This window comes from Trachypithecus francoisi, unplaced genomic scaffold (assembly GCF_009764315.1).
Source record: "Trachypithecus francoisi isolate TF-2019V2 unplaced genomic scaffold, Tfra_2.0 Lachesis_group5, whole genome shotgun sequence".
NCBI lineage: Eukaryota > Metazoa > Chordata > Mammalia > Primates > Cercopithecidae > Trachypithecus > Trachypithecus francoisi.
In genome coordinates this window covers 73,767,718-73,781,696 of record NW_022681470.1, presented here as the reverse complement: position 1 = coordinate 73,781,696, position 13,979 = coordinate 73,767,718, and the positions used below count along the sequence as shown (strand labels likewise).

The following is a 13,979-nucleotide window of genomic DNA, read 5'->3' as shown; positions in this document are numbered from 1 at the left end:
GATGTGCTAATAGAATCTTAGATTGAGGGAAGTTAATGTGTGTTTACCCATATGCATCTCTGTATTTTAAGATATATGTAATTGTTTTCCATTTCTATTCCTCCTAGGTTTTTTCCCCAACCCTTCTCCACTCTTTCTGAATATATACACCACTCTCTTGAGTTTCCTTACCTAAAATACAATTTCAGTTTTTCTCTATATGAAAGCGATGACAAAGTGATTTTACAGCCAGTTCTGAAAGTGACTAAACTTGACAACAATTGTATTTTATGACAACCTCTGCTTTCATGTCCCCGGCCTACTTTTATATCATCTTTTTTTTTTTTTTACCTCAAATATGAACAATTTCATATCTCTTCATTGGCTGAAAACAAATCCCCTTACCAGGAATACATTTTAATGGAAGAGAGCCTGCTTCACATACGTCACCAGAGCCTTAACATCTTAACTCTGTAATATTCGATTTCTCACTCACTGAGAACCAAAGCCTTGTTTTTTGTAGTTTTATTTTTGTTTTGTTTTTGTGTGGTTTGTGTTCATAAAGGTTGGGGAAGAATTAGTATTATGGAACTAAACCAGATTAAGGGGGAATGTGAATTAGATTTGGTAACAGATGGTGCTGTGGAAATTAAAGGTTCTTTGCGAATGGAAGCGACAGCAGCTTGCCTCTGTTCTCTCTGTCTCTCGTTCGTGCACTTGATAGACGGGTATAAATCACAACAATCCTGTCTTGACAGCCAATTTCGAGAATTTGATCTGGTTAAAGACATGGCTTTCCTGCTCCACTCACCGAAACCTGCTTCTATTTTATTTTTACACGGCACCTTGTCATATTTAGAAAAGCAGGCTTGCCTGCTTCCTCTTAATGAAATTTTTTCTTAATTACAGTTTTAGCTCTTTAGTGTTAATTACTTTTTCATTCAGCCTGAATTTTCATTATATCTCTCAGGGATTATTTTTTCTTTTTTTTTCACCCTTTTCACTCATGTATATTCTTTCGTTTTTTTCCCAAAGATCCTTTTCATTATCAGAAGTTGTTGTCAGAGGCACTATTTGAGACTCCTAATTACCAAAATTATTATTTTTTAGGGAGAAAACTTTCAGATAATGTAGTAAAGTTACCAAATCAGAAACATTTTTTAAAGTGCCAGAAGCAATCACCGAAACTAGCACTGATTTCAACGAAATTTCACAAAAAGGTGAATGACAACACTTGTTTTCACCTAGTAAGGGCTGCAGAAATATCTGTTCTGTTGGCTAAAATAAATCCCATCACGTAAAAGGACATGGCCACAATGTGGCAGAACCACTTCATGCCTGTGTTGACCGTGGGGTGGTCTAGGGATTCCGAATTAAAATACAATCTTCAGATGTGGGAGACGCTAAATGAGAGACCAGGAACACTGAACAAACTGCATGGATCCTTTGCATCCAGATTCTCAGATCTGACAAGCTTAGGGGCCAAGTACTAAGGTTGCCTCTTACAAATCCACATGACATTTGGGCTTCCAACATATCAAGGAATGGGAAATAGAAGAGAGGGAAAAAATCACTCCAAAAATGAAGAGAAGATTCTTTGAGCGAGCAACTAACAGTTGGTAGAAATGAAGCTTCCTACTGGCAGTCAAATCAAATGTAGTAACAACTCAACAGCTCCCCGCTGCTTGCTGACAGCGTGGTGTCACACACTGGGACAAACATTCACTTAGACACTGATTGCAGGGAAGTGCCCTTCCGCCAACACCTCCCACCAAAAACGTAATGAGCAAAAAGAGAACCATTTCTAGGAAAAAACTCAGAGTCCCATTCCCCAGCTCTCCTAAAATGATAACGTTTCTGTTTGTCTTTTTGTAGCCCACTGGGAGTGAGTGTTCAGTTGAATGTGGTTGCTGCAGTTTCATTGTTATGTAGCAAGTTGTTTCATTACTTATTCTCTTGCAACACACACACAGACATATACACAACACACACACACATACACACACACACACACACACACACACACACACACCGGCCCTGGCATGCCCCTGAATGGTGACTCAGTGCAGTGGCAGCAAAGGAAATGAAAATTTGGGAGTTTGAAGAGTACTCCTTGGTGCAATAGTCCTTGCTCTCAAGGTCTAATCAGACTCACAAGCCAGTGTGTTTTTTATTTGAGTAGAATATATGGTTTTTAAAAATGGCCGGAGTTCTTTAAGAAGCATGTAGGCAAATACTCTCATTTTATAAATGAGAAAACTGAGAGTCAGTGTGGTACAATGACTTGGCTCCAGTTACACAGTGCCTGGATCCAGAGCTAGAACCCATGTCTAGTACTCTGTCAAATACTGCAAGAAGTCAGGGCTCCCTAGGAAAGGAGAGGAGAAGAAAAGCAGGCAGCAGAGACTCTGGTATAGTTCTTTTTTTTCAGCTGACTTTTTAGAATGGCAAATTATATTTAGAAATTTTTCTCTGCATGTTTGTAGTTGGACTTTTGAATGTGACAAATGACAAGCAGATCCTGATTTGAACTCTTGGCTTTTCAGTGGCTTCACTGAATGCTATCTTGCTGCTGAATAATCCTTTTTTTAAAACAGCAACAACAACAACAACAACAAAAAACCTGTCATACTACAAAATAAATCCTTAGTCATTTCCATGGCTTGAATTAAATATATGTATAGATATATGTTATTTTCCCTTGCCTGCAAATAGTGGCTTTTGTGTTTTAGCTTTACTTTCTCTTCAAGTAACTAGCTAAATGAAATGTTGATTTAAAAAGAGGATAGAGGAGGAATTTTTAGGTTTAATAATTAGCTGAGTTCCCCTCCTCCCTGCCTCCCCACTGCTCTTCTGCTTCAGCTGGACAACACCTGATACCAACAATATAATGTCACCTCTGCTATAGATCACCCAAGACCAGCTGCATTTACATCCAGATGTTAACTACTGCAGACTAAGCTATTAAGGTAAAAATATAAATATAGTTTAACTGCTACCCAACAGATGGAGTTTATTATCTCTGATTGTACTGCAAATCTCCATCTAACACAGAAATTTTCATATGTGCTTGAAGCAACCTTTATTTCAACAATGATTTCCTAGCATTTAGATTTGCTCAACACTGTGATTCACTCAGTTGCAGAGTACCTTTTAGAGTTCCACTCTTGGTGAACTGACCTATGTCTGTGGAGGCAGCTGGTTTATTGGTCATTGTAATTGCTTTTGCAAAACATTTTCTTAATGAGTAAAGAATGACATCAATACTATGATCTCCATATCCTTATATCAACTTCTGATAGCATTTGCATTTCCTGTTTCAGTATAGCAGAGAATAGGAAAGGGACATTCAGGAAGCCTGAGCTTTCATTGACCTCGATTTGATTTGTGAACTCCATCACTGGAGTGTCTGTGAGTAAAGCATCTATATTCAATTGTAATTTGTAAAGATCAGTGCATAGACTTTCTATGAGTTGAATGTCTGTTTATTTCTTCTCTAGCGCGGTGCTGTAGGAAGGTCTTCATTTAGCTGTCAGTCCCCTTCTGTTGTGTTGAGTTCTCTTCAGTGAGCTCCTTGACTGCTTGAAAACAGAATTGTCTGAACACAAGCAAACTTTATTGATCCATATTTCTGTTTGAAAGACCAGAGATTTGTAGAAGTAGGAGACTATTGCTTTCCCCTAGAAAGCTTACTGCAGAGGAGGTCTGCTCATGGCATAGTAAATCTCTAATACCGAATAAATGTTACATTCAGCATATATTGTAAGCTTCATTTTAATGATTTATCTTGGGTACTTTTTTTTTTTTTTAATCTCATAGAAACCTTTCGTTTTAGTAGTGGTCCCCACCCATTGCCTAGGGCCGTTAGACTCTACCCTGGGCATAGTGACCTGGTCAATATTGGGACATCTACTGCGCAAATGGCTCAGTGTAGCACACTGTTCAAAAGCCCTGCTGTCTTTAGGCTTTTGGTTCACAGAAGAGTAAATTGTGTAAATAAGAAATATTTTCAGAGATCGGAGACAAAATGCTTGTTTTTCCATCTGCTGTGCATCTTTGTTTCTGTCTAGGAGGTTTTCGAGATTCTCTCTTCGGATCCATTGGCGTTATGTAGTTGAGCAGTTGTGAAGATATAGTTAATTAAGCTGCATTAGGGCAAATATACACACTTGTTAAAACACTTAATTTGCCTCAATAATATTGATTACATGGCAGAAGTTTGTTTAAACTAAATGGTATTTCCCCCCTACTGTTATAGTTTTTGAATGCAATCTGTATAATAGCTAATAGCCATCATCAGTTAAATATCATGTTAGTTATAAAGTAATGTCATAAGAATTGATTTGGACTTGGCAGTGGAGGAGAGCTCTCCCTTCAAAGCCGATGTAGATGATTAGCCAGAGTTTTAAGCAGAATCATGGTTCATATAAACTGTGTATATTTTATAGACTTATAACTGCTCTATATTACATGAGTGCCCATTATATTAAAGAAAAGCTCAGACAGTTAATTATGCAAAACATCATGTATGCAATTACTCGGCATTATTATGCATTTAACAGTTTTATTGATTTGTCAGTGGCTCACTTACTGTATTTAGAGCCATAAACAAGAGATGCTCACCCCCAGATTGAAATAGGTCCAAGAAAACAAGCTAAGGATAAATTGCACTACTAAGCGCCTCTGCATCAGATCGAATCCTTAAATGCAGAAACTGTCAACAATCATAATGTGCAACACATTGTGATATCACAGGACCATTTCTTTTCCCATTAATAAAGTTTATCAACCAGGAAGCATAAGAAATCACCTGGCAATACAAATTGAAGCAACTGCAATTTCCTACATCTAAAATAGTCTGGATGACTTAAGGAAATCAGCAGTCACTTCCAGCTTGCACAGCATAGTAAAATGGGATGTTGCTGTGTCCACAGACACTTACACCACATACATACTTACAACGCCCCTAGTCCCCATTAGTTTAGTCGATTTTATTAGTGCATTTCTCTTGCCATTTTTCTGGACTTCCATTGCAAGGAATGAATTGTCTCCATTTCCAAATCCCTTAGATTTCGCAGGAGTGAAGACATAGGATTCTATCGGTATCTTTATATGTCAGATTGAGTGACAAACCATCCTGGTTTACTTGGGATTTAGGGGTATCCAGGACATGGGATTTTACTGCTAAAACCAGGATAGTTGACCAACCTAATATTAGAAAAAAATTAAATAAGAAAGGACCATTGAACTCTACAACCCTAAAAGCAGATATGGTTTCAGTGAGGTCCTGCTGTTAAGTGTTTGGTCAGTAGGTATGAAATTATAATGCATGGGACACTTTTATTTCAATGATCAGCCAGAAATGAGTTGAAGGTCTTGATTACTTGTACTGAATTTCCTTTTTGCTTGCAGCAGAGAGCCTTTTACAGAGTTGGGAGAGCTTTCATCTCTGATTTTTCTTTTCAGGGGGCTGGCTCCATATCTCCACATTACATAGCTCTATCTCTTGTCAGCAACTCAGGCACCAGCTTTGAGGGCAGCTGTTTTATTATTCTTGTTCTTCATGGAGTAAGCTAGAGAGAGTCTTTTGGACTAAATGCACAAGTTATTTGTTCAAAGAATCAAGAAGTAGCATTACTAAATCTAACTCATTGTGGTCCTGATATACAGAAATCCATTCTATTAGATAGGGCTCAATGTTTGTTAAAGCAGGCCTTAAAATTGTACAGAAGCATATGTGCATAAGTTGCCCATGCGTTTTTATCTTTCTGAGCGTGTGGACCAGGATTCACAATTCTTCCTTTACAATTAATGATCTCCTTCCATTAGGTTAACCAGGCAGACCTTAAGATATTTCCTATTAAAAGAAAAAATCCTTTCTCTTCTTTTTCCAACTAAGCCAGTGTACCTTAATGCAATGATGATATGTTAGACCCAGCAGTTGTCAAAGCATCGTATTACTGTGATGCCATAATGACACCCTGTCTCTGTAAAGTAGTCATGTTTTCTCAAATCACACGTTGCACCGTTGATTTCTGACATGACACTTCATTCGGTTGCTTTCCCTTTCTTCAGCATCACCATTCTCTGACAATAGCAGCTGGTGCCCATTTTGTTACTAAGTGATTCACATTTTGCCACTTTACGAGAGTGCAATTAGTTGAAGCAGGGGGAAAAAAAGCTCATTGTAAAGTAGCGTGCTTGAAGTTGTAACTCAGTCTGCCATGGGAGCTGCTGGGGTCATGGGCTCTGAAGCCTGTACCTCCGGGAGCTGCAGCATTAGTCTAGAGGTTTTCTTCGAAAAGCATAACACACACACACACACACACACACACACACACACACACACAATAGGCTATTAAGAGCTTTTTATTTTTTTAAACACAAATACGTAAATATTTAATCTGGTAATTTCAGAACATAGAAAATCAACCAATCACCATAGATTCATTTTTGTTTTGAATCAGTAGTGATTTAGATAACCTTCTTTTCCGTCCCTGAAATTCTGTGATTCCAGTGAATCACACAGAGGAGCTGGGGACTCTTCTTATCTCTGTATTTGTATGTAAACTTGGAGGTTTGCTGCATTGTGTCCTTATACAAAAATATTGGAAATAAATTTTTAAAGCATTTGAAATTTATAAAGATGATGATTACCTTTCCAGGCCCTTAAGGATGACAAAGAAGAAAAGAAAATATGTTAAGTTCTTCAGTTGCCATTTCTTTAGCCTACCAAAGGGTTTATTATTGGTATAGATATAGTAAAAGTGTCAGAAGATCTTGCCTTAGTATAACAAACGAGAAGATCTAAGATGATCTGTACACACATTCCTTAGGAGAATTTTATGCACCCATTTTCCCATTTATTTCTCCATTTGTTTTAGGGGGGAAATACAGTAGCAAATGAATTCAAGATCTGTGTAAAATTCACATGATGAAATACAGCAGCTTGTTAAGAACTTGTATTTTGGTGAAAGGGTTAATAATGCATAACCCTATGGAACATTATTGTTATACCAGTGTTTAACAAATGAAAGTACTGGCTGCACTTCAGACCTTCCATTGAAATGTAGAGCACTTTGAACATCAGCACGTGCATGTGGAGATTCAAACTCCTGACAGTTCATTCACGATCACACATTTACCTGGATGTAGGTAGACTCTCCGAAAACAATTATTAATCCAAAAATAATTACAATGTAAATTGAACATTAACTTACAGATTATCCTTTTTTCCCCTACAGCAGCAACTTTAATTGATTCTTATTCTTTCTTTCTCTCACTCTAAGTGCACACATATACACACCATTAATGAACTTTCAAAAATTACATCTTTAAATAGTCAAACAACTAAGACATTTTGTTTGGCTGATCATTTGTATCTAACACCAAAGATAATTTTTACCCTTGCTGACCCTAAGCAGGGCTAGGAAAAGACTTCCTAGGCTGAAGCATGATCATCAGAATTACTTGATGCTGGATCTCAAACTGTGTTGAAATGCTTTTTAAAGCCCTGAAATTTCAGGTAGCTGTTAAATTCCTCACACCTAGTGTCTCGTATAGAAACTAAAGTTTATTCTTGACATTGTTATTTTCCCCTCCAGTTTATTCTCAGGGGGTTCATTCCGAGGTTTTGGGAAGGGAGCTACCTGGTCTTACTCCCTGTTCATCTCACCATTTCTCTTAAAATAATGATAGTAACCATACTAAGGCTTTAAAATAAATATTTCCCACATATTTCGACACATGTTATTTCTATTCATAATTCTTAACTAAATTTAGATTTTTATTAATCCAATGTGACTTAAAATTTCTGCATTAACAGCACAATGTGGAATTGGGCTTATTCTCTTTGGCTACAGATAAAGCCATCATTTTGAAAATGGCTCTTTCTGACAAAAAGGTGTTCTTTTGAAATAAAGTCCTATTCACTACATTCCTCTTAGAGTTAATGTGAATTTTAGTGCCTCTAATTTTAGATTGAAGTGAAGTCTAGAATAAAACCCACCAGCTGACAATTGAATTTATAGATAGTTGTGAATATTTCAGGCTTGAATAATAGAGCTGTAGAATTTCAGAGACAGAGAGGCAGAGAATTAAGACTCGCTGTAGTTTTAGGTTATAATATAATAGTGTCTAGGAAGTGTTCAGTGTAATGAGCTAAGTAGTAATTAGGAGACAACTGTGTTCTTTCAGGGATTCTGTTTAGGCATCACTGCAAACCCTGGGTGGGTGATGCAATAGGGCAGACCTGCAGCCAGCGCAGTGGCTCCTTCAGCCCTTTTCCACTTATACATGGGCTGTGGATGTAATTGCTGAGAAATAAAAGCAGTAGATCTCTGCATGCCACCTCTACCTTGCTTGCTTTCTTATTTATTAAAATTGAGTAAATAAACACCATTAAAAACTCTGTTGTCCTCGAGACATCTCTGCTCTGGACCTTGGAGTCAGGCCTGAGTTCGGATTCAGGCTGCACTGCTTCCTAGCTGTATGACCCTCAGCAAAGTTTGAAAGGTCTGAGGCTCGGTTTCCTAAAGAGAAATGCCTCCCTTACAAAGTTATCTTGGGGATTCAATGAGGGGTAATATTTGTAAAGTGCTCAGCTCAGTGCCTGGCACATAATAAGCACTGGATAAATGACAATTCTGACTTTTATTATTTCCACGGGGCAAAAGATATTAATTAAGGAAACACTTCGTGGCAGGGCAAAAACATGCACAACCTGCAGCACAAACCCAGTTGGTTCACTTTCATTTATGGCTCCAGTGGCCAGACCTTGTTTAGGAGAAGGTATTTCTTCTGTTTCAAGGACCTCTCTGGCAGCTCGTGCCTCCTGAATTTCCTTGTTTTTTTCCAGCCTATTGCCAAGTTATGGTGTGAGATTTTGGATGAGACAACTTGGTGGAGAGTCCCTATTTTTCAGGGACTTTAACAACATGCATTTGACACATAAATATTTGATGGTTTAGCAAATAACTGATCGGTAAATAGGAGGGCAATTTCTGGCCTTGTTCTTTAAATCAAGAGTTCTGCAAATTTTACAAGTCCATGAGGAAGAGCCTGAATAAAAGAAAACTGGGGTGAAAGTGACCATGGAAGATACAGGAAAAGAGAGAGAGGGAAAAAGAATTTTTAAAAAGAGGGCCTGAAGATCAAGCAGCCCCAAGCAACTCTCCTCTGGATGAAAAAAAAAAAAATTAAAGAAAGAAATGGTGCCTTGTAGGCAGATGGTGAAAGAGTTAATTGTCATAGCTGTGAGAAATTCAGTGCTGGAGAGAGGAAAGGGGAGCAAGCATGGTTTAGTACCCTAATAACTTCTAACTCTAGTCTAAGATCATAATGTATGTGCGCGCAGTCCAGTAATTATAAGGTAATAAGTGAAGTGGTGGTGTAAGTGCTCTAAATTAAAAGGAATTCACAGGGCTGCTGTAAGTCAGTGCCGACCCGCTTTCTTTCAAACGTTGACTTGAGGAAAGTGCTTAGCCCAGAGTGCTAAGGAGACAAGGAGAGCGATCTATTAATTACAACGTTCATTAACAGTGACGGGTACAAGGCAGCAGATGCAGAAGAGAGAGGACGCCGTAGTTCAGGCTGGCGAGGGGGATATTTTTTTCTTTTGCTAGTTCTTTAGGAAAGGACAACACAAGTGGGTGGACGAAAGCACGAAGATATTTTGGTGGCTTTTTCCTTCCTATTTGCTTTCTTCACATCCTGATACTGCTTGACTTTAGAAAGCTGTGCAAGATTTTCTCAAAGTGAAATATCTTTGGTAAGAGGCAAATCTTGCCTCAATGCTTTGCTCCTGAGACCGCCTTCTTGGAACAGTTAAGTGAAACTTCCTGCCAGAAAAGTTCCATATTTTTCTTCACTTTAAAGTAACCGAACAATGGAGTACCTGGAGGAGAGCATGAAATTTGTGCAATGATCAAAAATCGTTAGATTTATAGTAAAAGAGATAACTGCATCCCTTTGGTTATCCTGTGACGTGTCCCCCAAATTCTAGTGAATGACCATTACCCAGAGGGATTCCCATAAATCAACTTTCCACTGGGAAGCAATTATCTAAGTCCCTTTCTTGACTGTCACCTCTTCTTTCTATAGTGGGCTCTCGGAAGCTTCTTAGAGATTTTGCTAAACAAGGTTGTGCACAATGGCTAAATAAAAAGAAAATAGGACCAATTATATCTTTTTGTCTAATTACCTTTCCAGAAATTCGGTCGCTTGTGAGACCAACAAAGAAAGAGGGATGAAGTGTTTCTTCTAGATAAGAGAAACAGTGTGCCAGATTACATGCTTCATCATTTTTCCTTTTAGGAGGTATAATGTTAAATGACAAAAAGAAGTGGGGGAAGGACCATCACAAATATCTTTTTTAGGACAAAATTTGATACATCTCTACTTTACTGAATATAAATATAACATCAGATTTTGTAACATCAGATAATATAATATCAGATTTGTGGACTCACAGGTATACTGAAGGCTCAAATGGCTTTTACTGATTCATCTCTTAAATAATGGCATATCACACATAAGAACACGTGCACACATTTATTAATCAATGCTAGTGATCAGTCACTAAGTTTTGCAGGCTCTAGGAAATAATCTTTAAATATTGGCTTTAATTTTATACTTTATGTCTTTCTATATTGCCAAATGGCTATGAAATAGAGCAATTTAAATAAAGAAACAAAGTGATTGAGGATATATTCCCTATGTGTTTTAGTCAGATCAATAAAAGACACAGTTATGCTTATGGAAGCGTGCTGACAAACAGTAATTACAGAGCTGAGAATCATCTGTTCAGTCTGGAAAATAAAAGTTTTATTCCACTCATAATAAAATGATTGCAGCATCAGAATGAGGAAGGAAAGGTAGAGTGAGGATAAATACAATTTTAGAAATGGTATAGACTTTGCAAATCACCACCTCTTCCATTGATAAATTTAGAATCTAGAGTTGATTTAGATATTGACACTGGTTCTCCAAGAGAAAGGTAAAATAAAAGCAATTGGACCCTTTAGAGCTTTTGTTTATGGCCTGTCTGGGCCCTTTGTTGTAACCCTATCATGCCCTTATGCTGATTACCTTCTTGTAGAACAAGAAGTATTGACTAGAGAATGAATGATGTATAGTCCCTAGCCCTTAGGAAACACTCTCAAAGAGCAATGTCTTTAACATATGAATTTTTTTAACATCTGAAGGTTTTTTTCCTCCTTTTACCTTTCCCTTTCCCTTTCTCTATTTTTTCACCATCTGTTTTGTTTCTACCTCTTTTGGTGTCTGTGTTTGACACTCTCTCCTCTTTCTCTCTCTGTTTGTATCTCCCTCAATCTCAGGCTTCTCTGCAGAATGTCAAACAAAGATCGACACATTGATTCCAGCTGTTCGTCCTTCATCAAGACGGAACCTTCCAGCCCGGCCTCCCTGACGGACAGCGTCAACCACCACAGCCCTGGTGGTTCATCAGACGCCAGTGGGAGCTACAGTTCAACCATGAATGGCCATCAGAACGGACTTGACTCACCACCTCTCTATCCTTCTGCTCCTATCCTGGGAGGTAGTGGTCCTGTCAGGAAACTGTATGATGACTGCTCCAGCACCATCGTTGAAGATCCCCAGACCAAGTGTGAATACATGCTCAACTCGATGCCCAAGAGACTGTGTTTAGTGTGTGGTGACATCGCTTCTGGGTACCACTATGGGGTAGCATCATGTGAAGCCTGCAAGGCGTTCTTCAAGAGGACAATTCAAGGTTAGTGTCGGACCTGGGAATACTCTCCCCACTTCCAACCTCACATGATGGGTTTTTGTTTTTCCTTATTCTTATTCTCATAAGTCAAGTACCATAGTTTTAATTCTCTCTCGAGTAGAAAATAGAAATAGATTACAATTGAGAGTGGAAGATTTATAGACTAAAATCCCCCCAGATATACTCCGTATCTATTAATTTTCCTCTTACTGTTAAGTTTTAATGGCGCAAGGATAATAAACTTTGGGTAGAGTTTATAAGTGCATAGTTATTGTTAGAGCATGTGGGTCTATAGAGCAACTGTACAAATGCACATTGGACTAACACTGTTTTTGACCCCTTTGGATCTTCTTACAGATGCATGAAAATAAATACTTTAGACCAGTGATTTTCAAACTTGAGTGTGCATTAAGGTCATCTGAAAATCTTGTTAAAATGTAGATTCCTGGGTCCTACCTCTGGAGTTTCTGATTCATTAGATCTGGAGTGGGGACCTGCCTGAGATTGTATGTTTTAAATAAATTTTCAGGTAATGCTGATGATGCTGCCAGTCCAGGGACCAATTTTAAGAATCACTGCTCTAGACCAATTTAATTACCTACCCATCTTTCTTTTTTCCTTGTGGTTGGCTGTACTTTTTCTAACTTTTAAATGAATTTATATAAAAAATTTCCAAATTATGCCAATAAAATGTCATTGAATGATAGAATGTACCTCCAACATATATAAATGATATATACCCCAAACTTCATAGATTTCAGATTTATAAATGACATTATTTCTCCCATATAGTGTAGAAAAATAGGACTGAAATTTGTTTATGCTCTTTTAAACTGGTGATCTACAGATCTAGAATTCAGTTCATTAAAAAGCTATAGATATATGTATTCTGGCAAAAAATTTCACGTTTTTAGGTCTCTTGTGATTCACTTTTGAAGAAAATAGGGGAAGGAAAAACATATATTTTGAGGATCCACAGCACACCAATGGTTCTGTTCAGTGGTTTACGAAATGTGTCTTCCTAACAACCAGTTATGGACACAAAGTCTATCTTCCCACATATCAGTGGTTCTCAAACTTGCCAGCTCATTGGAATCAGTGGAAGACTTAAAAAAACATGCTGATGCCAGGGCTCATGTCCCCAAATTCTGAATTAATTGGTCTTGGGTACAGCCAGGGAAAGGGAGGATTTTTGAAAGCTTCCTAGGTGATGGTTAATGTAAAGGCAAAGTTAAGAACCACTGCACTGTACTGTGTTGTATTATTTGACAACAGTTCTCAAAGTGCAGTGGCTATACCAGCAGTACCAGCATCATCTGAGAAAATGTAATAAATGCAAGTTCCCAGGCCCCATCCTGTATTAACTCAAACAGAATCTCTGGGGGTGGGCCTAGCCATCTGCATTTTACCAACCCTCTGGGTAATCCTGATGCTAATTCAAATTTAGAACCACTGCTCTAGACCATGCTACTGCTGATTTGCCACTGACCATAGACCATCATCATCTAATGGCCCCTTGTTGGGCAGAACTGAAACCAATTTATTTGGAGCCTTCTTAATTTTGTGATGTACTAGTTTTCAAAGCACAAAAGAAGTAATATTTGTTAAGTGCTAATCCTTTTAAATATTTCCACAAAACATGATTCTGAAAACACTTATGTGTACATAGAGCAGTCTCCCACCTTCCCCCTTTTCTTCTTTTTTGTTTTTGAGGCAGATTTTTACTCTTGTGGCCCAGGCTAGAGTGCAATGGCATGATCTTGACTCACTGCAACCTCCATCTCCTGGGTTCAAGTGATTCTCTTGCCTCAGCTTCCCAAGTAGCTAGGATTACAGGCATGCACCAACACGCCCCACTAATTTTATATTTTTAGTCGAGACAAGGTTTCACCACATTGGTCAGACTGGTCTCGAACTCCTGACCTCACGTGATCCACCCGCCTCAGCCTCCCAAAGTGCTGGGATTACAGGCATGAGCCACCGCGCCCGGCCCACCTTCCCTTTTAAGAGCATCTGGAAATCCAACTCTTCTCCATCAGTTGCACTGAGCATTTTAGTGACAATCCCTAGTGGAATTGGTTATACTGTCTCTCCCTTGCTTTTTTGTTGTCTGTTACATAACTTCCTTGATCTGTGGCTGATGAGAACACAATCAAAATGTTTACTTAGTCAGGTACAGTGGCTCATGCCTATAATCTCACCACTTTGGGAGGCTGAGGCTGGAGGATCCCTAAGGCCAAAAGTTTAA

The 13,979-nt window shown here is 38.3% G+C and overlaps 1 protein-coding gene across 8 annotated transcripts in view; it reads left to right on the top strand.

Annotated features, from left to right (window-relative positions):
- The window catches only part of ESRRG (estrogen related receptor gamma), a 657,690-nt gene that overhangs the window by 465,445 nt on the left and 178,266 nt on the right, over positions 1 to 13,979 (top strand). For all 8 annotated transcript variants that reach the window (XM_033200760.1, XM_033200764.1, XM_033200761.1 and 5 more), the window contains one exon: positions 11,319 to 11,734. In XM_033200760.1, coding sequence (XP_033056651.1) covers positions 11,319 to 11,734 — 416 coding nt within the window. The remainder of the gene's footprint in view (positions 1 to 11,318; positions 11,735 to 13,979) is intronic.